This window comes from Eulemur rufifrons, chromosome 9 (genome assembly GCF_041146395.1).
Source record: "Eulemur rufifrons isolate Redbay chromosome 9, OSU_ERuf_1, whole genome shotgun sequence".
In the NCBI taxonomy this organism is placed as follows: Eukaryota; Metazoa; Chordata; class Mammalia; order Primates; family Lemuridae; genus Eulemur; species Eulemur rufifrons.
The window spans coordinates 5,770,151-5,795,718 of NC_090991.1; the positions used below are offsets into that span (position 1 = coordinate 5,770,151).

The 25,568-nt window shown below is 48.4% G+C and overlaps 1 protein-coding gene across 1 annotated transcript in view; it reads right to left on the bottom strand.

Annotated features, from left to right (window-relative positions):
* GAS7 (growth arrest specific 7) overlaps positions 1-25,568 on the bottom strand; it is a 215,731-nt gene that overhangs the window by 66,245 nt on the left and 123,918 nt on the right. The window contains exon 2 of the mRNA XM_069483245.1: positions 12,997-13,117. Within this exon, the coding sequence (XP_069339346.1) occupies positions 12,997-13,117 (121 nt within the window). The remainder of the gene's footprint in view (positions 1-12,996; positions 13,118-25,568) is intronic.

Here is a 25,568-nt window from a genome sequence, read left to right on the forward strand (position 1 = left end):
GAGGGGAGGGCACCCGGCCAGCGGGAATCGTCCCCGGCCAGTGGGAATCGTCCCCGGCCAGTGGGAATCGGGACAGAAGGGAGGTGCAGGCGGGAGCCGGGCCTCTGTCCTTCGCGGGGGACACACAGAGCCTGGAAGGTTTTCAGAGCTAGCCTAACTCTCTTTTTTAGAGATGGGGAATTGAGATTTCAGGATCCTGGAGACACACAGAAGAACTCAGTAGGCCAGGAAAGAGCAGAGCTGTAGGCACGACCTCAGCCAAGTCCTCTCTGGTACCACCAAGAGAAGGATCAAAAGTATTTGGAAATCAGTTGTTTTATAAGTGTCTCCTTTCTGCAGCTTGTACCAAAAAACCAAAACACCAAAACAACCCCATTTCTCTTGGAACTACCATAATTCTGGTACCAAGACAGCTCTTTTAAGCAAGAACACACACCCACATTCACGGACAGGCCAGTAGTGCAATGGGAATGTGGCCACTCCTCCCGGGCTAATGCTACCTGAGTCGCCTGCCAGGTTCCCAGGTGCAGGGGACAGGGCACACCCTCTCCACAGCATCACAGAGGACATGATACCACTGGTTTGCCTCTGCAGTACCCAAAGACACCACTAGTGGCTTCTCACACTGGGACGGGGAAACGTATTAGTTTCCTGGGGCTGCCATAACATAAACCAGAATCCGGGTGGCTTAAACAACATAAATTTATTGCTGCCCGGTTTTGGAGACCAGAAGTCTGAAATCAAGGTGCTGGCAGGGTTGGTTTCTTCTACGGGTTGTGAGGGAGCATCTGTTCCAGACCCTTCCCTAGCTTGTGGTGGCCTCAGGCGTTCCATGGCTTGCAGTGGCCTTCTCCCTGTGTTTTCCCATCATCCTCCCTCCACACGTGTCTCAGAGTCCACGTTCCCCCTTGTTATGGGGACCCCGTCATACTGGATTAGGGTCCACCATGCTCCCAGTAAGAGCTCATTTTACCTCGATCATTATTGCCAAATAAGGTCACATTCACAGGCACCAGGATGGGGGTGGGGTTAGGACTTCAACATCTCTTGGGGGACATGACTCAACCAGGAGCAGGAAGCAGAGGGCTGGAGCTGGCTGGGGGCGGTGGGAGGCTGGGATGGAGGTCCAGCTAACACGTGCGAATGGACGTAGGGTGAGGAAGTCTGGAGCAAACAAGAGACAGAGGAGTCCGGGGGCTCCGAAGCAGCGAGTGCAGGTGTCTGGCATGGCCCAGAGAGCCAGCAAGGAAACACCCAGGGAGCAGAGGATAGCTAAGCTCCAGCCACCAGGTGCAGGTCCACGCAGGTATTCACCCAAAGTGCGTGAGTAGTCACGATGGTTATTAAAATAACGAAAATGTTCTGTTCCAGTTGGAAAACTGCTTCTGCTCTGACCTCCTCACCCCAAGTGCCTCCAGTCACCAGGACCTCCCACTAGGCGCCTACTAGTGGCCCCACGATCTGGCCATTATTTAATGCCTGGCCTGGCTTGAGGGAGGGGACAGGACCCTACTCCACCATACTGCTCCCTAATCCCTCCCTGTGGCAGACCACTCAACAGATTCCCATAAATTCCTCAACTCTCAACCCTGTTCCAGGAGCTATTTCTTCTGGGGCTGAGAGTGTCTTTGGCCATGCAGATAGGCATTAACCACAGCCAGCGAGAAAGCAGGAGCTTCATTCAACAGAAATTTCCAGGGTGTCTACTACGGGCATGGCACAGCTCATGATCCATCCAAAGATGACAAGACCCCTGCGGGTCTCAGCGCCCCGCTCCCTGCGCCGATCAACACATGGCCCCCAGGGAGTAGGCACGCGGCAAACACGGGCACCGCGCATGACTCACTTCTCACCCCTTTTTCTTCCTCCCACTCCTCCTGGATGAGCGAGGACTGCCTGCTTTGGAACCCAACTCAGACCGCAACAACAAAAAAGCTGCCACCCCACTCCAAGCTCTTCCTCTAACAGTAAAGATCCCATCGACAGGACATCATGCCAGCTTTACTGATGGAAGCTCAGCCCCAAACAGTTGTGGGTGACCAGCACGTTGGGGCTGCCACTCATGTCTCAGCACTGTGAGAGCCGGAAGGGACTTTCAGAGGCTTATTCAGGCAGGAAAGAAAATTGACTCCAACCTACGAGGAAAGTCTCATTTCACAATCCGTACCCACTCAGGAAGCACATAATGTCTTTGCAAAGTGTGGTCATTTGCATTGTGTTCGCCCACACCACCCCGCAAGAAGCCATCCAAGTGGATAATTAGAGCTGGGTACAGAGAAGGCATTTAGCAAACACTTGTTGCTCGATAATCAATTCACATGGTCCTTGCCCACTCACCTATTAGAGTAAAACCTCCAGATGATTTCCGTTTGTGCTCGGAGTTTCACTGACTCTATGGGACCTAACCCTTTACACAGCTACACTGCTTCTGTCCAGACTGCCCGTCCCTGTAGCCCTCCATGTCCTGCTTCAACCACAGGCTCCCACTGTCCCCCCAACCCCACGCACAAGCCTCACACAAACCCCAGCACAGCAATGCTTCCTGTGCTGACCTGTCAGACTCACACAAAAGCGCCAGCAAAAGGGCAGAGAATGGGATGGGTTTTAAGGTCCCTCTTCAAACTGATGCTTCACAACCATTGACTAACGAATTGTTTCACCCTAGATTTTTTATTCTCTTGCGTGGTCCCCTTTCATAATCTCCCATTTCCAAGTGCATTCATAAAATACCTTCCTGGCTTTGTATCGATGCCACCTCTCGCCTGCCACACCTGATGCAAAACCACAGGGCTCCCTCTGAACAAGAGCCAAGACTTGCCCATGGGACTAGACACAGAAAATACATGCAGGAAGCTCAACTAATTATTAAAAAGTAGCTGAAAGTAGTGGCAACCTCGGCTCCACCCAGGTGTGTTCAGGCAGGAAGGTGGGGCTGTCACAGTTTTTTGAAAGACGACAGGTATCTGGATGTTTATTAGAAAAAAAAACCTTCCAATTTTTTAATGTTGGCAACTAATTGAACATTTTTAAGCACTGTGTACACAGAATACACTGCTTTCGTGAATAGTCTCTGGCTTAAAGACAATCCAGCATGTGGCATCTACTCCACTGTCTTTTTGCAGGGTAGCTCACTCACCAGGGTTCCAGAGGTCCTGATGCTGCCTGACCCTGCCACCTCCCCCATCCTCCCCACCCCAAGACATTATGATGCCATTTCCCTAAGACTTCGATCATCACAGATCAGTAGGTTTTTATTTTTAAATTTTTCTTTAAATTGAGAGGGGGTCTTGCTATGTTGCCCAGGCTGGCCTTGAACTGCAGGACTCAAGCAATCCTCCTGCCTCCACCTCCTGAGTAGCTGAGATTACAGGCACATGCCACCGCAGACCAACAGTTTTTAATGAGAAGGTTTCAAACCAAGCAAATGTCATTCCTATGGGTACAAAATTCACAGTCAACCTGTACTTTCTTTTACCTTTCATTAAAGAATATTAGCTGGGTGTGGTGGCGGGCACCTGTAGGCCCAGCTACTCAGGAGGCTGAGGCGAGAGGATCCCTTGAGCCGGGAGATTGAGACCAGCATGGCCAACATAGCAAAACCCTGTCTCAAAATGATAATAATAATAACAAGTATTGGTTGATCTAATGCCTGGCAGAGATCTGTCTCTTCATACGGAAGCTCCTTTATGTTCTCAGCTCCTACTGGGCTCTGCAGTGTAATAAACGGGAGGGGACCGTGACTACTCGCCGGTACCTGCTTCCCAACTAAAGTAGAGGTGAGTTAGGACACTCCAGCCCTAAAATCTCCAGGGAAGAGAAAAACAAAAGAAGAAATGTTACAACTCCTCCAAATCTCTCCGGCCTGACCTGCTTCACACTAGACTCTCAGTTCCTCGGAGGCCAGGATGTTGTTCACCTTATCCTGATGCCAGAGCTCTGAGCCGGATGTAAAAACGAAAAGTATCAGCCCCAAATTCTTTGACTTAGCCTTACTTAGAAACAATGTTGAAACCAGAGCCCATGAGTGCTTTAAAAAAAAAAATAGCAAAAATGCTGAGATCAAAGCAATTTTTGAGCTATTGACCCAAAAACTCTGAAATGATAAGACCTGCCACTGCATCCTGTTATACAGATAAGAATAAAGGCTGGGATAAAAGCTACCCTGACGATGCTTAAGAACACAAACATCAGCCAGGGGAAGGGCCTTTCTCGGCAGTTTTATATTCATTCTAAATCCTGTCACCATAAAACTGAGTTATTTGTCTTCAAGTATTTCTTCCATGATATTTTACAACAGTTTATGGCTATATAACCTTTAACCTTGAGACTATAGTGCATGTTTACCTGCTTAGAGAAAACTCAACTTTCTCATTGTATTTCTGTAAGAAAATTGCATTTAGATTGTTCTTCAACTTTATAATATTTGATCCATTGACTATGGCTCCACCCATTTTATTGTTACTAAGTGTCCTTCCAAGTAAAAAACGGGTGGTGACTACTGGAAAACACTTAAAAATATAAAGTCAAAATTTTTCCTCTTTCTAAATAGCAGATTCCGATTCTGTAGGTCTGTGGCGGGATCTGTGTATTGGTATTTTTTAACACACCCTGCTCCCTAGGTGTTTCCGATGGTCACCAAAAGTTTGGGAATCAGCGAATCAGGCAGAAGGCCTCCCCAGCCAAGGCGTCTGAAGAACCATTTCTGAAGGGTGCCAGGTCACAAACTCACCCACCATGCCCACACATGCCTGTTTTTAATAACACTTTTATTGCAATATAATATGCATACCATAAACTTCACTCTCTAAAAACATATAATACAATATTTTTTAGTATATTCACAGAGTTGTGTAACCTTCGCCACTATCTAATTTTAGAACATTTTCATGGCCTCAAAAAGAAACCCGGTTCCTATTAGCAGTACTCTGCATTCACCCCTGCCCCCAGCCTGGCAACCACCACTCTATTTTCTGTTTCTGTGGGTTTTCCTACCCTAGGCATTGCTTATAAATGGAATCACACAGCACGTGGCATTTTGTGTCTTAGCTTCTCTGACTTAGCATGATGTTTTCAAGGTTCATCCGTGTTGTAGCAGGTATCAGGCAGTATCGCATTCATTTCTGTGGTTGAATACTATGCCCTGGTATGGACACACCACATTTTGTCCACTCATTCCTCAGCGGACAGACATTTGGGGAGGCCATTATGAAGAATGCTGCCCTGGACAGATACGCATGGGTTTCTGTGTGAACGTGTGTTTTCAGTTCTCCTGGGTGTGTAAGTAGGAGTGGAATCGATGGGTCACATTCCACACGTTCCCTGTTGCTCCACTTCCATATCTGAAGGATGTGCTACTAATCGGTGACTCCACCTAACAGCCAATGAGGGACATTCTCACATTGTTTAACAATAGGCGGTCTTTTGCAAGTAACTCAACTTTCTATTATAGAATAGAGCAAACAATAAAATCTGTCTCTTTTGTCTTTCCACTTTTATAGGTCTTCAACTCACTGGCCGTGTGAATGACTCTCTAACTCACCTGGCATTTACCACAAACGAGAGATTACTGGTCTTAAAAACTGGTGAAAAATGAGGGGTGTGTTATGCACTTAAGTATTACCTAAATATAATGAATTCAAATGGATGCCTTGGAAGAGAAAACAAAACCCACACAGAAGCAGATTAATACTAAGCTTTAAAACCTTCCATTAAGAGTCCATTAAAGAAAAATAATAAAGCCAAAATGAAGCTTTATATAAATTAGGCTGACGCACACACTCTCTCACTCAAACACACACACACACACACACACACATACACACAATACCTAATGTTATCAACCAAATGTGCCAAATACAAACATCTTAGTCTCACATTTGTCTAACACAGATGGACAGAAGAAAATAGATGGGTGTTTTTGGATGTAGAACCTTCTCGGGGCAACGTTTATTAACAGGGAATTATCAAGGCTGTGCTGTTCTACTTGGGGAGTTAGAAAAGGATCCAATTATTTGTAACAAAGACAAGCTCAAAGAATCCTTTGTAAAAGTGTTCTAACTGGAAAACTTATCTAGAAACTCACATTAGTTCCTGGTGTAATAAAGTTAAATGGGAATCCACTCATTTAAAGAAAAATTAAAACAAGAAATCAAGAAAATTGCTATTTGGCAAATGAACCCAAAAGCTCAAATCCCGGTTTAGTGCTCCAAGCTTAACTCACAAACATAATAAAACATTTACAGACATAGATTCTTTGTCAAAAGAGCTTAAGACCAGTTACAGATTCCTTTGTTCCTTTTCCACTCCCACCGTTTCACTTGACTAGCCTTAAAAAAAATAAAAAATCTTAAGAACAATTCCCAGCTCTCCTGGGTTTAGGTTGATGCTCTAACAAAATGAATAGGCTTCCCTTAAACATAATTGTTATTTCAGATGATTTTCTAACCTGTTAACTCAGTTATTCTTATTTCAAAATTAAGCGACTGCCACCCATGCCCATCCTTCTGAATACTGAGGCAGAAAAAGAAAAAGATCAGAAGCCTGGGGGCCGGTCACAGCCCAGCTTTAGTGGCCAGGTAACTCACAGCCAGCTCCTTTCCCGCACGGGGACTCCACCTCCATATGTGTGAAATGAATGGGGTCTATTTCTTAGACCAGAGATCATCAAACTTTCTGTTAAGGGGCAGAGAGCAGCAAATAGTTTTGGTTTTATGGGCCACATGGTCTCTACTGCAACTACACACACTACTCAACTTATGATGGGGTTACATCTTGATAAGCCCGTTGTAAGTTGAAAATATCCTAAGTTGAAAATGCATTTAATACATGGAAGCTACTGAACATCACAGCTTAGCCTAGTCTACCTTAAATGTGCTCAGAACACATCCATTAGCCTACAGTTGGGCAAAATCATCTAACACAAAGCCTATTTTGTAACCAAGTGTTGAATATCTCATGTCATTTATTGAATACTGAAATACAGCTTCTACTGAATGCATATTGCTTTTGTACCATCGTAAAGTTGAAAAAATTGTAAGTCGAACCATTCTAAGTTGGGTACCATCTATATGCAACTCTGCCTTCGCAGTGCAAAACCAGCTGTAGACATATGTAAACAAAAGGGGACAGACAGCCGTGTTCCAACGAAGCTTTAGTTACCAAAATAGGCTCTGAGTTGAATCGGGCCCATGGGCTGTAGTTTGCCAACCCCTGCATTAGATGATTTGGAAGGTTCCCCCTAGGATGACCATCAAGTAAGGGTCTCTGAAACCCACTTTTATGAGTGATCAAGTCATTAGGGTCTGACACTGGAGCCAAACATGCACCACAGCACTCAGTTCTAGAAGAGTCTTTGCATTGGACTCTTCCTCACGTTTCCATCAACGGCAACCTTCTATTAATATTCTGGTTAGTGTCTCGCTCATGTTCTGTTGACCACCCACCTTGGGCTTCGATGAAGCATCACTCTGTTGGGGCTGGAATCAGGCTTTCTGAGAGGCTGCTGGAAGTCAGACTATACAACCCAAAAGTGCAGGGAAATAGCTCTTCAAGAGGAGAAAGCTTGGTCAGTGGGAAACACAAGACAAGAAGGAGGTGGGCAGATAAAACATCTCTGCTTCCCTGTGGACTCCAAGGGACCCCTATGACTCCTCTTTGCGACCTTTCTAGAGAAGTGAACACACCTGCTGAGTGTGTTCAGAGACCTGCCAGGTCTCTCTGCATTTCATGGTCAAACACTAGCCAGCATCACTGGTATCTTCTTTGGCCTCCTTTTCCCTTCATACTCACCCTCACAGCTCTGGGCTGACACCTCCTAAATAAGGTATTAACACTTAACCCTTGCCTCAGGCTCTGCTTTCCATTAAAAAAGGGCTAAGATACCATCACAAATGATCCTTTTTCCTTCAAAATAAAAGATGTAGATAAAATAAATAAAACTACTGGATTTAGAGTATACACAGATAAATAAATACAAGGTGAAATACTGACTCGTACATTAAATGAAACTAATCTTAGACTTCAATACTGGCTTCAAATACTCCTACAATGTCCAAATGGTAAAATGTTTCCTAAACAATATCTAAAAGGTTGGCATCTCTCCAAAAAGAACCTGCGTACCTATGACCATATCACTGTTAAGTGATCAAGCATGCATACCTGGCCTTCTGATTATAAACGGGACAATGTTGTGCTATATCTCTTAAAATGCAATCATCTGTTGTGTAAGTAAGAAGTGACTGCTATGGTCTGAATGTTTGTGTCCTTCCCAAATTCTAATCCCCAATGTTGAAGTCTAATCCCCAATGTGACAGTGCTAAGAGGAAGGGCCTTTAGGGGGTGCTTACGTCATGATAACCCTGGTGGGATCAGTGCCCTTATAAAAGAGATCAAAGGGAGCTTGTTTGCTGTTTCCACCCTGTGAGAATGCAGCAAGAAAACAGCTCTCTACGAATCAGAAAGCACACCCTCGCCAGACACCAAAACTGCTGGCATTGATCCTGGACTTCCCGGATTCCAGAACGGTGAGCAATATATTTCTATTGTTTATAAATCACCTAGCCCATGGTATTGTGTTATAGCAGCTCACACAGACTAAGACAGTCCCCTTAACACTAGAGGCTATTGATAATAGCTCACTATCTATGAACTAAACACAACCCCAACTTTTAGCAACAGAGTCAATGTTTGGTGGGAATGGAGCACTTTCCTAGAGAGTACAAGACAAGCAATTTCCTGATACCAGAACCCCTAGAGTTCCTGGGGCTGAACGGAAGGCCACTTTGCATGATGAAATCCCCTGGAGAGCCACAAGCCGTGGGGGAATAAGTGAGATGGGGACTTCCCAAAGTCTCACGGAGCATGCTCTGGTGGCGTTGGTGAGTTTACATGAAAGCAACGGCGTTACTGCATTAGCTTACCCACCGAAACTTCCTGCTAACCATCTGGCCCAACACTGTTTACTAAATAATCCGTGCTTTCTCCAGTGATTTAAAATATCACCCCAACCATCAATCTGATCTATATTTCAGTCTGGCTCTGGCTTCCCCTCCTTGACAATCTTTTCTCCTTTTCCTTTTATGACACTACCTCCTCCGAGGTTCCTCATGTCTCAGACAATTCCTTTGAAGTCTCCTTGGCCGCTCCCTTAAATCTTGTGCTGCAAGGCTCCCTCCTACAGGCTTGCCCTGGGTGATCTTCTGCATCCTCACGACTTCATCTTTCTGCTGATGAAATGCACATCCTGGACCACCAGGTATGGTTGTGCAGGTTGGTCACTGCACAAGGGGGCAAGGAGGGATGAAATCCACTCTGCTGTCTGCATTCCAGGCCCTGTACCGCGTGGCTCCCCAAGCTCCCATCTCTAGCTCAGATGTCCCCCAAGTCACAAATCCATATATGTGTACATGCCAGCCATCTCTCCCTGAATATCCCCCAAGAACTATACACTCAACATGGACTCATTCTCTCCCTTCAGAACTGTATACCCCATTCTCACTGCATGGCTCCATCACATGAGGCAGAAAACCAGAAGGAATCTGAGCGCTCCCTATCCCTGACTTGCCACATCCTGTCTGACAGATTCTACCTCCTCCACTCCAGCCACTGCTGTAGAATTGGAGTTTGACCTCATTATTTCTCTTCTCATTTAGTCTGTCAGGCTCCATGCTTACTGGCCTTAAAGCCTTCACCGTGCTGCACAGTAACCTGGCCACAATATTCCGATCAAGTCATGCCACTGCTTGGAAACTCTCTGGGCTTCCCACTGCCCACAGGCTAAAGATCCGACCCCTCAAAATGCCTTGGGGGCCTTTTGTACATCAGATCCCTGACTCTCTGTCACCTCTTGTTCCTTACCAATGCCACACGACACATTAGCCTTTCTCTTGCTGCCCTGCCTTTGCTCGTGCTGAAACCTGGGCTTGGGATGCCTGAATTAAAGGCCCCTCCTCAAAGACGTGGTTGATACCCAGATAGAGTTTACCGACCCCTTCCTTGAGCCCCCAGATTTCCATGCTAATATCCATAACACTTATAGGTTTCTATGTTTCTCTGGCCCCATTAGAACTGCAGTCTCTGAAAGCAGAGACGGCATCTTGTTTGATTTTCTATCCCCAGAGCCTGGTACAGTAGCCAGACCGTGACAACCTCATTCATAAAATCCTCAGTGGATGTGGCAATAAGCTGATTAGCTGGGGCAAGGTAATGCGAATGCAAATGAGACTCCCAACCGGTTACGTGGTATGTGGTGTGAAAACGGGGACAGAACACCTATGACGCCCAAGTGGTCGCTGGGAAAGAAGAAATGAGGGATTGAGGGAGGGAAACTGGAACTATCTGGAAGGAAGGCAGACAGACAGGAACGGCCCGCTTTGCACAGGGGCCACGTTTCCTGGGCAGTGGGCCTGGTGTCCCCGGGAACTGCAGCCTGGAGCGGGGAGGAGGGGCGTCCGCAGGGCTTGGGCAGAAGGGTGCCTGCGGCCGGCCCCGCGGTGAGCAGGCACAAACTCGGAAGCCTCCGCGAGTCAGGAGGTAAGAGAAGAATGAGTGGCTATTCCGATAGACACTTTCCTGCAGAAAGGCAGATTCAAAAACCTTAAAAACATCAAATAGAAACAGGCCTGCGAAAGGATTCCAGGGGAGAGGCAGAAAGACAGCAGCCCCCTTCTCCTTAGGCCACAGAGCAAAATCCCAAATATGACGTTCAAGGCCTGCATGAAATACAACTGACTCTTGGCCGTCAGCAGGGCATTTCCCATCCCAACCCCCTCCTCATCCTTCCCATCCAGCTGAAAGGTACCACCTCCTCCTCCTCCAGGAAGCCTCCCCTGACTCCCCAGGGTCTGTCACATGCACTTAAAACACCCTGGACTTCTTCACAGCCCTTCTCATGATTGTAATCAAATAGGTATTCATTTCAAATCTGCTTCCACTGCAATACCAGAAGCACTTCGAGGGTGAGGACTGCTTGGTTGCTCTTCTTACATCTCCAGCATCCAACACTCGGTCTGCCTGGTACATACGTGGGGGTCAATAAGGATGTATTGGATGAATGATTCAGTCAAACAAACAGACAAACAATGAATGAAACAACTAATGAATAAAACTGGCATGTATCCAGAACGAAAGACCAAGGAGCTGGAACTACCCTCAGCGTAAAAGAAAAGGAGAAGGCGGCTAAGTAGGGTCGGTCCTCCTGGGGCTGACAGTTGAGCCAGAGCAGGGTCACACTGTGGCCTGTGGGCCAGCCTGGCCCTCCCCCATCATCACATGGGCAGTGAGCTCGCCAACTAAGATCATCTTTTATATCGTCAAACAATTGAAAAAGAATCAAAAGAAGAATATCACATAACATGTAAAAGTTATCTGAAATTTACATTTCGGTATCCATAAATAAAGTTTTATGGGCTCATGGCGACACTCATTTATTTACCCATTGTCTGTGGCTGCTTTCGTGCGACGACAGTAGAGTTTTTAACTTGAAAGTATGTTATTCTCTAATTTTTAAAAAAGAGATAAAAAAATATTTTGAGAAAAGATGCTGATTTTAGACAGCCACTTTTTCGTTCCCGCACTCCCCTTGGCAATAGAGTAGCTAATTCAGGACAAGAGGGGATCAAAACTCTCGGTGATCTCAGGACCCTGCGGTCCCAATTCTGCATTCTGTGGATTGCAGACGGGGTGCTGTGTGTGAACACACCCTCCTCTGAAACCTCAAGTCTCGGGCAACAGTGCAGAGCTGCTCATGTGTTTGCTCTGAGGAAGTGTAAGGTCAGAACGGTCAGAAACAGCCCCACTTCCCTTTTCCTAGAAACTCTGATCCTTCCTCAACAGGACCCCCTCTTTTGAGCCCAAGGAGGGTCAGGTTGCCAGGGGATATGGATAAGCCAGCAGCCCAGAGTGGCAGCTGTCAGCTGCCTTCTTTGTGTCTCTGCTGACCAGCAGCTGCCACTGTCACCAGGACCCTCCCGCTGCAGGCTCATAATCGTAAGACATGTTAGTGATCCCCTCGGGTGGGCAGAGGTGGCCACGAAGTCAGGTGGACACAGGTGAGAGAAGTGAGAGGCCGAGGCTGAGCCAGCAGGTGGATTTGGGTAGAATTTTACTTTCTGCCTTGGCACGCACATCTATGATTCCTACCAAATCCATCTTTCCTTGCTCTTCATCCTCTCACTTCTCTCATGGTAATTTCCTCGGGGAGTCACGGAGATGAAGAGGCAGGCTATTAGCTGGTTTGCCTGCCCTGCCCGAGACCACAGCCTGCAACGGTGCCCCCTGCTCACCTTGCTGCAGACTCTGCCACACTGTGCACCCCATTTTATAAACCATCCCCAGGTTATTTCTGGGAATTCTGGGGTCGTGCGAGGGCCTGGGAAATCCATCATAATTGTGGGCACTGAGGTGTGGTCCTACTCAGCTGGGACACACACATGGAACCTGTGCTCTCTGATGGGACAAATAATCCACAAGTAGCCCCAGCATTTCCCAAACAACTTTCTGAGAAATATCAGCCCGTGAGATACTTAAGGAAAGAGAAAAAGATGTTGTGCTGAAATTAGGGAAACCTCACATTTGCAATCCCGGTTTCAGAGCTTCAGTATCATTGGTACATTCGAAGTTTCAAGAAATCTGCAGTAGTTTAACCTTGTTGCCTTGATTTAAACCAACTGTTGACCATCGAACCTTTTGAGATCCCACTGCCCCAGACAGTGAGACTCTGTTCAACAAAGATGCCCAGGGCGGGCGTGAGGTTCTGGGGATGACCAAACCCCGAAGAGCATCCTTCCCTCTGAAGATGACTCCCAGGACCACAGACCCAGACTGGGACCCCTACCACTCAGCACTGTGGGGACAGCCAGACTCTACTGAAGCCTCTGGGCACAGACTTACGAAGACAGATCCCCAAAGCAAATGGGTGGAGGAGGGAGGAGAAAACTGCCCCTCCAGAGAGACAGAGGCCCGGGGGCTGTGCAGGATGCTCCCCCGAGTGGGACTCACCATTGGTGGTCGTGTTGACATAGTAGCGCCGGCCCTGAGGGGACAGGTAGCTTTGCCAGCCAGGTGGGAGGACGACAGTCTGGCTTTCTTCTCCTGGCGGAGGGGGTACCATTCCAGGCTTCTGTTGGGGAGGAAACAGAAGGTCACATCCATCTGGCATTTTTGCAAGTGTTTTTAAATCAGGAAGTCAGGGGCTGGTGAAGTCACCCTAGCGCAGCCGGATGTTGGAGAGTGCATGGCCCACAGACCCCCTGGGGGGAGGTCACAGGCAGCACATGTGTGATCTCAGGGGCTGCATGTGCATGAGGGGTGACAAGCACCTGTGCTTTCAGGGCCACTGCACAGGGACAGCTTCCCCAGGAGCACAGAAGGAAACGCCAGTCAGTTAACAGAGCTGCACTTTCTCCTTGTCAGCCCCCTAGAAAATCACTCACAGGGGTGCTGCACTTCCCAGGGGCCCTGCCACTTCCACCAGCTCCTGCTGTGGAATCTGAGGACTGAAATTCCCGGGACCACAGAGCGCAGCAGCAGGCAAGACCCTGGGCCTGCTGTGCAAACCTAGCACAGGTAATCCAGCAAGTTGCTGCGGAGCAAGACGCAAAGTGTTCTATCATAATTCCCGAGGAGCCAGGAAGAGCTACAAGCAGCTCTTCTCATCAAGTGTCCAAATCCCTCTGGCACAAAGACCTAGCACTCGGGGACAGAACAGACACTGACTTTCCATTGTATGTACTTACATGCAGTTTAATTCTTTTAACCATGTACAACATTACTTTTCATTTTAAAAAATCAGAGAAAAATACATATGACATATAGAGAAATTAGAAATAGAGATGCAAAAACAGTGGCTCTCCCCAGGCAGTGGGGGTATGGGCAATTTTTATTCTTTCCTTTCTACTTATCTGTTCCCTCTAAATTTTCCCCAATAAACCCCAAAATAAAACTTATTAGCTAAAGAACATTTAAAAATAAGGACAGAGGGTCCAAATTAGCCCACACGATCGCTTGTGCCTTTTGAAGACAGTAAATTGACTCAGATCAAAATCTGAGCCTCATGGAGAAAGTGGCCGTGAATTTCTCAGCACAGCCAGGGCCTGTTCAGAAGCATCACAGGTAATCAGCTCCCAAACGTCCTCAGCATCCCCAGCCACGTGCGCTGGTGACTCCTGCTTTGGAAGACAAGACAATAGATGGAGAGGGAACAGCAGACACAGCTCCCAGGCTGCTGTCGGGCTGGGAAGGCTGCAAAACCACGTGGTGCCCCGAATGTCAGCGGGGAGAGCAAGTAAATCCGAGCGAGGCGCTCCTGGGATTCTGAGTAAACACGGCCCCGCTCTGGCCCACTGTGTAGCCGAAGTGTATGTTTCATTATGAATTTTCACAACTTCATTGAAAGCTTTCCCCTATGCCCTGGATGTGTCTGTCTCCTGCTAACCCACAGCGCCTCTTTCATTCTGTAGGGAAGCCTGTCTTCTAGGCAAGCAGGTGACGGTGAGGTGGACAGCAGCCAGGCCGTGTCCCGCTAGGCTCCCAAGCTGCCATTTCCTTGGCAGACCAGGTCCACTGAGCACAAGTACATACCTGAGCAGGTTTACCTGGGCCTCACACACTGCTCTGGCCTTTGCTGGATTGGAAGAGAGCCCAAATCCACACAAGGCAAATAGCCTTATAATGAGTACAGTGTGCGCGTGCGTGTGTCGTATGTATGCGTGTGGTGTATCCTACGTACAGGAGATGCACGTTTTGGCCAGTGGGGTTAGGGGTGGGCGTGGGGGGGCAAGAGGGCTGAGAATGAGTATTTGGTTGAATAGAGAAGTATCCCAGAACCAGAGGGGTAAGATGCCAGGTATCTTCTCCTCGAGTGAAATATTTTAGTTTCTTCTTCAATCAAATATGGTTAGACTAGACTGGTGCTTGTCCAAATAATCCGGGAGGAAATGAGAAGTTGTAAAAGGGTATTAAGAAGGGTCAGAGACTGACATGGCTGGAAATGGGCTGCAGAGAGGGGGACCCGGAGGCACAGCAAAAACAGGCTTCAGTGCCAGTCCCGACTCGGCCACTTGGCAGCCACGTGACCACAGGCAAATGACTCACCAAGGCTGTTGCCACAAAGCGGAGGATAATTATATTAGCCAGGATGTGGAAGACGTCTGGGAGATCAACAATAACAGACCTGGCCCCGAGGAGAGTGCCTGTCCCCAGGAATGCTCCATGGGTGGGGGTTCCTGATGGAGGGCGCGGTGCTTCCCAGCCTCTGTCCACAGCTGCGACATTCAGGAGAGTGCGCCGACCTCTGCCCCAGCCTCACCATCGCTGGGTCTGAAATGTCACCATCAACAGCCACTTCTCTGAGGTTTCTGTCTCCAAGACTACCAGGACTTGCAATGCCAACCCCTGCTGGGGAGGTTAACACCTTGAGATGGTGGCTAAGGTGCTCTGGTGAGGAGGCTGGCAGTGAGGAGGCCGCTCATCACAGGACTGGAGACCGAGTGAGCCGAACCCTCGGACCCTCGGAGCCCAGCTATGAGAGAGTGATCACGGTGCCCGCCCCCTGGCAGATGCAAGGCGCTTTTCTCTTTAGAATCACTCCGGTCAGTTTATCTAAATAACCCTGTTGGGTCAGAACATGTGAGGATACTGACAGTCCAGGAGATGCAGTAACTGCTCTGAGGTCTCCCCCAACTAGGAAATGCGGGGACCTACAGAAGGTGGGAGGCACCCTGGTACCGAGCTAGGAAGGGCCACGAGGTGCCGAAGAGGGGAGAGGGAGGGCGCCCGGGCCAACCAGGCCTATTTTGTTACTCGGCCAATGTGGCAAAGGCGTTCTCCCCGTCCCTCCCCCATGGCCACGGGTCTGGCTCTCGGCCGCCGGCTCCCCAGGTGGCCCCAGTCCCTCTGCCTGTCTCTTCTCAGAAAGACGTGCCTCCTGGTGGCTTCCCTGAAACAAGTCAGGAGTCAGAAGATGTGGAGAAAACTGGGTCTAGACTCAAGCCTGGAAACAAATGTTCAACAAAATCTGGAATATGATGTTCATCATTCATTATAGCCAAAAAGGTGAAAACAGCCTGAATGCCCATCAACGCACGAACAAAACGTAGCACGGCCATACAGTGGAACAGTATTCCAGAAATAAAAGGAAATGGATGCGGACACTTGCTGCAGCACAGACACACCTTGAAAACATTGTGCTGAGTGAAAGATGCCGAACACAAAACGTCCCAGAGTGTAGGATTCCACTGACATGAAGTGCCCACAATGGACAAAGCCATTGAGACAGAAATAGATCACTGGTTGCCAGGGGCCCGGGGGAGGGAAAATGGTAGAAGTTTTCCTTTTGGGGGGATGACAATGTTCTGGAACTAGACAGCGGTAACGGCTACACAATATTGTGAATGCATAAATGTCACTGATGGTAAATTTTTATGTTCTATGTATTTTACCAGAACATGAAATTTTTTTTTTAAAAAAGATGTGGTAAAGGCAGAAGTTAGACCTCCCCACCTTCAAGCCCTCATTTAGACAACAAAAGCACCAGCATTACCTCACCCTTTGTGGCCATGGAGGGGCAGGAGCAGTCGGCCTCCTGCAGAGCTGCTCCCCACCCCAGGCACCAAGGGGACACCGTGGGAATAGCTACCCAGTAATTAAGGTCTCTCCCAAACTTATTCTTCTGATTAGTTTCCTTCCAAATTAAATCCTTCCCTTCCCTTCTTTAGTCCTGGGGCTTCTTTCCTTCAATTCTGTCAGCTCTTTCCCATGGGAATAAGAAGGAAAAGCAGAGGTGACACAAGCCCAGGGGGTTGGGGACCCCACCTAGAGGGAGTAAGACCAGAGGGAGTAAGATCAGCAGGGGTTGGGGGAGGAAATGAAAGTGATTTCTTCCAACTCAGAAATCCTTCACCTAATGCACAGGGTGTCTTTGCGAGAATTACAAAACACTGCCTCTTCCTCTGGAAGGGGCCATCCCTCAGCAAGAGTGCAAGGCCGGCTTTCCATCCCTTTCCTTCCTCCCTCATCTGGGCCCCCTTGCTCAGTAGACAACCTGCTCAACTATATATGGAAGCCCTACCTCCAGGGAATCTAAACTATGGATCTTGTGCTTCCCAAAAAAGGTGCATGTGTGTGCACACACACACTCACCCTATTTCATATGTAGTATTAAGAGGTTTCTAGACCACTTCAGAACCCTAGTCTAATAGGTACTCAAGAAATATCTGAATCAGATCCCACTTGCGCTCATCAATTGTAACTTTTACCAGTTACCAAACGTCTACAGTGCACCAAGGACTGGGCCAGGTGCTTTAGACAATTAGCTAATCTTTACAACACGCCTGCCTCACAGATGGTGTTCCCATTTTAAAATCAGAAATCTAAGATTCAGAGGGTTTAATAACTCTCCCCATGTCGCACAGCTAGTTACATGGTAAAAACAAACTACTTGAAAATATTAGCTTTGTTCCAGACACTTTTGTCCAGTCACCTAAAGCCAGGCTACATCTCTCCCCAGCCACACATAATCAGCTCCATTTCTTCACTGGGACCACCCAGCATCTCAGCTTCCACCTAAGGAGGATGACAACTCACGCCTGATGCTCCTGCCTGTGTCACAGTCCCCAAGTGAGCATATATGCCTTCCCAGGAGATGTATAAAAATATCACCACCCGCGTCCAAGCCGTCACGTTCCCTAGCTGTAGGCTGACTTCCTTGTCTCCTTATTTAAAACAACACAACCAAAAAAAATTTTCCTCTTAATGGTGGCCACTGATTCCTCAATTAAAACAAACAAACAAACAAACAAAAAAACAAAACAGGCAAGCAAAGTCACCTAGAGATTAAAAACAAATCCCCCTACAGCAGTGTTGCTCAAGATGTGGCCACCCTGGGACACCTATCAGTCACCTGGATGTGAGCTAAGCTGCACACTCCTAGGTCCTGATCCAACCGCTAAATCAACCTGCAGCCTGGGAGTCTGCATTTTAACAGATATCCTGGGTGAGTCCTATGCTCAGTGTACTCTGGAACCATTTCGATGCAGCTTTAGAGGCAGCAACTGAGAGGAAACATCACTTCTGAAATGAAAACCAAGGTCATACAATTTTTATAAGCACGATTTGTAAAAAAAGGACAGTGTTGAGCTGCATGGTTACTTATTAAAGAACAGGATCCTGTCCCCTAGCCCCAAACCCTTCAAATAGACTATTTTAGAGAGACTCGGCGCTGTTTCTGCAGCCTCCAGGCAGTCCCAGCCCCTCTACTCTGCTTCCCACAGGCTTCATCATTCTAAGTTCAAGTTCAACGCGGTGCCACCTCCACCTACGGGAGCGACTCTTTCCCTGCTCCGGAGGCTTCCAGGAGCACCTGACTCTTACCTTCTCCTAAAGCTGTGAGCAAACACGACTTGCCGGGGTTAACGGGTGGTCTCCAGACACTCACGTTAGCAGGCAGATCAGACAGTTTTAAGGTCTCCTACTCCGCGTCTTCTCACACCCAAGACCCAGAAGCAATAGGAGCTCTAAAGAAAGGCATATCCACAGGGCCCCACACCCCCACTCCCCCCACACCCAGATCTATATATAACCTCTCTGAAGTTGTCAGCCTAACGAGCCACTTTCTGGCAGACCCGTTGCCATGGCAATGCCTGCTAATGAGCCCAGTGCCGTGATTGGCACTGCTTGAAGGCTCCTCCACAAAGGACTCTCCAGCAAGTTCTCCCTTCCCCAACCAAGTAGACAGATGGACACCCCAAAGCAGCCAGGGCATAGGGCTGTGCCTGGAAGCCCTCAGTCCCCGGGAGCCACTTCATTACTTCTGCATCCCGAGTGGTCCTGCAGTGGCCCCCACTGCCAGCTCCGCACTCAACAGGGAGTCAACCAGCTACGGACAGGGCTGCACGGGAGACCAAGACCTGGCCGGGCTGCAGACCGGCAGTTCGCTTCTACCTCACGCCCTTCTGCTGGACATGTGTTCAGGGTGGGCAGAGTCCTACACGGAGCTGGGAACAGCTACCCGAGGCGTGATAATCTCCTCTGACTATGGGTTAAGACACAAATCAAGAACGAGGGCCCCACAGCCCACAGTGATGTCACCAGCCTCAGAGTCTGTGTCTGTAAGAATACCGGGCATCTCTCCTGTCTCACAGGTGAAGTGCTATTCTCCCCAGCCCTGGCAGCCTTTCTGTCCGTACTCAGACAATAGTATGCATAGAAGATAGCTGGGGAGGAAGCAGGGGACCCTGGCAATGGCACAGTGCATTCTGGGAGTGTAGTTTTCACAAGCTGTTTTTATAGGAGACGGGCTGGACCCCGGCAGCATCTTTGTGTTCTTCTCAAGGTCAGAGATCTGGAGACTTGGCCTGGAGGAGGAGGAGGAGGAGGAGGAGGAGGAGGAGGAGGAGGGAGACCCATCACATCAACAGAGAAATAAGCCGTAAGATTCAGGAAGCCAGGCCGGGCCACGTCCCTCTTGTTCACCACCTCAGTCTCAGCACAGAGCTGTGCCCAGAACACTGAATGAATGCATGAAAACTGAGAACTACAGTAGGAACTGGGCTACAGATTTGAGGGTATTTCCCTCAACAAGTAGACAGGAAAGAGCAGTGTGGGGAGAGGAGGGGTGCGTGCCCCCCTGCGAACAAATCCCAACGCTCAGTGGATCTGCTGAACGAACTCTGCCACGGTTTGAACGTGTCCCCTCCAAGACTCAGGTGCTGTCAGTGTGGCAGGAGCCTTTAAGGGGCGATCGGGTCATGAGGGCTCCTCTTTCGTGAATGTGACGAAGACCCTTATAAAAGGGGCTTCCTGCGGCGTTCGCTAGCTCGCCCTCTGCCTTCTGCCGTGTGAGGACACGTCACGGCAAGGTGCCACCTTGGAACCAGAGAAGGAACCTGCCAGTACCTCGACCTTGGACTTGCCCGTCTCCAGAACTGTGAGAAATAAATTTCTGTTCTTTACAAATTGTCCAGTCTCAGGTACTTTGTTACAGCAGCAAACACTGGGGGAGACAAGGTAATACACAGTGTTTCTTTAACTGCACAAAACAGATTGAGGGACAGTATCCAGAAAGCTCAAGAGAAACACAAACTTCTAATCATGATCTCCCACAGCATCTAGAAGAAACATTTCAGGAAACCGTTTCGCAATCTCAATAAATGGAAGGAAGATACGGCATCTGTGTTACAAGAGCAAAAATATCATAAGGAGAGAACAAAATGAATGCGAAGAAAAAGACAAGTTGGTTTGAAAAACAAAATCATATTAAAAAGGAACAGGAAATGATAACAATTGTAGGCAAGTTTGCAAGGTTGTAACAGAAGGAAAATGCACATTGGTTGCCATAAAACATAGAATTAGTATTGCAAAAAAAAAAAAAAAAAAAAAACCACCCCATGAATTAGTTATGTACAAAACAAACAAGAATTTTTTATTCCCAGAGCGCAAAGGGATTGGGGAAAAATGCAAACAAGAGGACAAAACAGCAAGCCAAGATATAGATAGTGGGCGTTGCTGAAGAGACCAGAAGAAAAGAAACTATAAACAGAGGCTGATATGAGGGAAAAATGTCCCTGAGCTGCGCAGCATGGGAAGTCCTACACTGCTCAGGCCAGACAGAGTTCCAAAGACCAGCAAGCAGACGCGCCCTAGCAATATATTTGCACAGCAAAGGTGAGGACAGAAGCCCTGTAGTTGTCTAAGTGGGAAGACCAGTGAAAGAATAAAAGTGAGGCTTGTCTCAAACTTCTCTGGAACCACATCTCAAAAGACGCCTCCGGTGTATTATGCGGAAAATACCAAGACCTTCATCGGTAGCCAAGAAGTCTTCCACGAGTGAAGGCGACAGAAATACATTCTTCTACAGACAAGGACCCAGAAAATACCACTCATATGTCATCCTTAGTAAAAGCACTTGAAGGATGGGCTCCAACTGCCTGAAGGATGAAGACAAAGGAAGGGGAAGAATGAAGGAATCAGGGTGCTGAGGACCAAGTCCAAACGCTGAAAGCACTGCAAGGAAACACATATATAATTATAAATCGAGTTATAGAGTCCTGTGTACATGCTGCTATTCTTAATGTATGTTGTCTTTAAAAAATGAAATAATAACCTATGTCACGAATTCCAGATACTGCGAGAAAAGATCGAGAGGTACTGAGACCGTGTGTGAGGACGCCGAGAGAGATGTGAGCAGGATACTGCTCCGGCCCCCCATCCCCACGAAGGAACGTCCTCTGTGTCCTCTCGTCCCTCCCACGGAAGCTATCAGGTACCCACCCAGGTGTCTCCCATCCTCAGTCCTCTGGCATCTGGCGTGCATTCTTGTCTCTTCCCTGGAGACTGACAGGTTCCCAAATAGAAGGAACACAACAGAAGGGAAGAGTCGTTGGAGGCCATTTGCTCCTATCAGACGACCTCGTCCAAGCCCCTGGCACTGTGCGTCCCGCCTCCACCACCTGTCACTGGGCAATCAGCTTCCACAGGGAATCTCGAGCCCTGGAATCCATGATGTTGGATAAATTGGGACCAAAGCACTTTGTGGGTTGAGAGAAAACTCAGCAGAAAGCTGGTCCTTTCCAAAGACCTCATTTGCACCACTGCTTGGCTTTGTAAGCCCTCGAAGGGTTCCCAGCGCCAAAGCTCAGAAAAGGACTCAAAGAAGCATGTGTGGATGCTCCTGGCCTGTGTCCGAGCATGTCCATGTCCCCTGAGCCACTCTGTCTGGACCCCTGTGTGAGGGCATCAGGCTCACCTCCAGCTCTCACCATCACAAAGCCAAAGGGAGCCATGAGGGTCACCTCTACTTCTTCCATTTTTCTGTTTGCAAAATTTGTCAGAGGTTTTGGCAGAACCCTCTATGTGTACCCTCAAACCCTTCTTATTAGAAATCACCTGGTTAGCAGGGCTGCCTCTTTGAGTCCACAACAGAAACTTCCCAAATGAGGCTTTAATCACTTACATGCAAATGTCTCCAGCACTCTTTCAAACCGGGCACGATCCAAGTGTCCTCGGGCTTCACTGCTCAGCATAGATGGATGGGGTCACAGTGGATGACAGCAATAATCCACATCTCACTGGAGTGAACCCCCATTTGCTCCTGTCAGGTGGCCTCCTCCATGCCTCCCTGGATGAGAGCTAGGGATGCCCAGAGGGTGACTCACGTGGGCTCAACTCCAGTCCCCACGGAGTCTCTGCCATGTTATTCCTGACCTGCATCAGTTACTTGCCCCCACACCCAGCCCATCACTGTCTTCTGTCCACAAGTGGCAGAAAGAAGCCTCACACTGGACTGTCACTGGCACCCACCACGAGAGGTAGACATTAGGGCCAAGAGAGTTTTCTCCCAGCTGCCAGCCGTGGGCCTGGGGGCTGAACCACTTGGGACACTCCAGACCTGCCTAGCTTGTGGTAGACCACCCTGGATATCCATCTGCAAGCCCCCAGTGCCTCCCTGAGGGCCAGTCAACTCACTGGGTATGTTTCTCAGGACCGGGCAGAGAGAGGACACAGAACAATAGCCTCTGTATTTTCTGACCCTATCAAGAAATGCAGTGATTTGGTTAACCAGGAATTCTGATGACCGTAATTACAATGTAGTCTATGCAGCAAGGATTACAGGAAGTCAACCCTCAAAGGGAAACTTGCTAAGCTGGAAAAACATGGGGTCTCCATGTTTCCACGATGAAAAGATTTGCAAATGGTCTTGCAAACTGCAAGGATGAGCTGGACGGCCCCTCCTGGCTCAGGCACCATTTCGCAGCCTTGAAGCGTCTGGGGGAGGAAGCAGGGGAGGGTAGGAAAGAAACGCCTAGTGTGGGCCTCGCAGATCTTCCTGCATGAGCCCTTACTTCTCCAACCCTGGAGGACGAGATTTTTATGGTGGTTGGATCTGCTGTGCAAATGTAAGGCGGAAAGGCCAATTAACAGGGTTCTAGAGGAGAAAATGCAGAAACGAGGAACACTGTGGATGTGAGCACATGCCGCGTTTCTGAGCTGGCTGGCCCTTTTTGCTGGCAGCCTCTGCTCCGTGACCCCATGCAGCACGACAAGGATCTGAGAGATGCCCACTCTTCAGCATCTGTTGGGAGAATCCCAGCACTGATCAACCAGCATAACTGTGCCACTGAATGCCACTGCTCTGGCCTCAGACAGAGATTTGGAATAGGTGTCGAAAGGCCCTGCGGCTGTGTCTTGGGGCCACGGGACTGGAGTCGGGGAAGTCCCACAGCTGCTCCTGAAATACAGAGAACCGCTCCAGAAGCAGGAAGGGGAAGCAGGCGCTTCCTCCCCCACTTGACGCCAGGAGGGGACTGGGGAACCCCAGAGAAAGTCCCCACATTTTGTCCCATTTCAAGGTCTCTCTGGTCCTAATTTAACACAATTAAAAAGGGCCAGGTAGTCTGTTCCTGAGAGCTGGTTCCAGCTTCTGGCTTCCAAGCCAGAAAACCTGAGTGACTCTGCTCACCAGATTTTGATTAACAGAGACATTGTATCCAAACTGTACACTTCCTGATGGGCTGTTGAGGAATGTTGCTTCGTTCCCTCCTCCCGCTTCGCCAGCAGCATAAAAATAGCGTGGGCTGCTTTGATATTCCACCTCCAACCCGGGACAACACGGCATCGATAGAAACACCCAGGCCTAGGCGTAAAGGGACGCTGTGTTTCCAGGCAACAGCTGTAATGTGTGCAATTCCTTTAGCCTCTCGGGCCTATGTTTCCTCATCTGTAAAATGAGGGGGTTGCCAGCTCTCAAACGCTGAGGTTCTATGACCCATGCACGGGACGTCTTTTGTAACAGAGCCGAAAACCACCACAAGGGAAGTTTCAAAGCATTTAAATGTCCAGCTCAGCTTGCAAAAGCACCAGCCATACAAACAAAAGAGATGACAGAGACCTCCTGACAGAAAAAAAAACAAAACTCACAAATCTTCATGAAATATTGCCTTTTTGCTGCATTTTTTCCCCCAACTGCTTTTGGGCTCTAGAGAGGAAAAGGTCTCAAACTCTTTGGGTCTAGATATGTTTTCGTCTACTTGACCAAATCCAACTGGGACTTGGTGGGAAAGAAATGCTGTCTGAGACACCGAGAAAGTGAAGTGATCTAACAAAAACTGGAAATGAAATACGTGCCCAGAGCAGGATATGAGACTCTGGGCAACAGCTCCGGGCTGTGTGCAGCAGCCGAACACTGGGGATCCTCCCCCCCTGCCACAGGTCACTGTTACAGCCAATTAGTGTGCAAATGTCCCTGTTTGTGAAAGGAAGGAGTTGGGCTACTTCTCTTAGTCCTAAAGGTTAATGATCTTGAAATACACCGTAGATTTTCTCTGCTAGTTTATATCTATAATGATATCAATTATCCTACGCTAGAAGGCACTTTTGAAGGACACGCTCTGGATCGTTCACCTACAACACTCTTCCTCCGGGGCTTCTGGTAGGGTGAGAGCCACCCTAGATGATTTCCTGGCCAATTTCCCTTTGCAGAGGCGGAAGTCTGGAAACAAGAGAGTTTTGCCAACACTTGGTGTTGCCAAAAAGAGAGAGAGAGAGAGAGAGAGAGAGAAAGTGAGAGATAGAATAAATACTATATAATACCCTCCCTAGCCTTCCTTTAGTATTAAGCTGCAAAGAACCTAAATGCCTCATGCCATTGTTCTTGGCACTTTCCAAAGTTATTACGCCTCTGAAGAAAACCTCATAACCAAATTTACCAAGCATTCTCTTGTGTTCAAAGTGGATGAAGAAGTTCTGAAGTGAGCTGAAAGCTGCCAGCTCTGTCAGTAATAGGCTCAGTATCTCGCACAAAGCAGCCTGCCGACCAGAAAGAGCTTCACGCCCCAGTCGCTACCTGCAGATGCACCAGAGGCAAAAGCAGGCTTCCTCGGGGAGTTGGTGCTGTTTTAAAGGAAGACGGACCGGAGCTCGTTAGGGCATGAAGGTGGATGCCGCTGACGGCCCACCCGTGCCTGCCATCCAGCTGGCCTTTGTGGGCGCTAGCTGCTGCCTGGAGTGGCTTGCGGGCACCAGAAGAAAACGCAAGTCTTCTCACCATGGAGACTCATTCCAGCTACTCTGCACAGCTAACGGCCTGTGCTCCAAGCGGCTCTAATCAAAGACCTCTGACTCTGAGAGACGGCTCCTAATTGGTTCTGAACTCTGAGCACTGGAGGGAAATGATGCCTGATAGAGGATGGAACACTTTCCAAATGTCAGTAAGGGGTGCAGTCTGACCACCCCAACTCAGCTGACAGGTCTGGAGCTGCTGCTACTGATGCACATAAAGTAGACAAACGGTGACAGCTTGCTATCGAGGTTTGGGACCTGCCACTACTCCGTGGCACCGTGCAAAGAATGCAGGATGGGAATTAGGGCCTGAGGACCAGGCCCAAAGTGGCTGCGGTCTTGAGCAACCCCCTTCATCTCTGCTGGGAGGCCTCAATTTCCTCATCTCTGAAATACGGAAGTTGGACCAGATGGTCTCTGAGGACTTAAATTAAAAAAAAAAAAAAAAAAAAAAAATATATATATATATATATATATAGCCTAATACTGAATAATTCTAAATGATAGTATTAGTATAT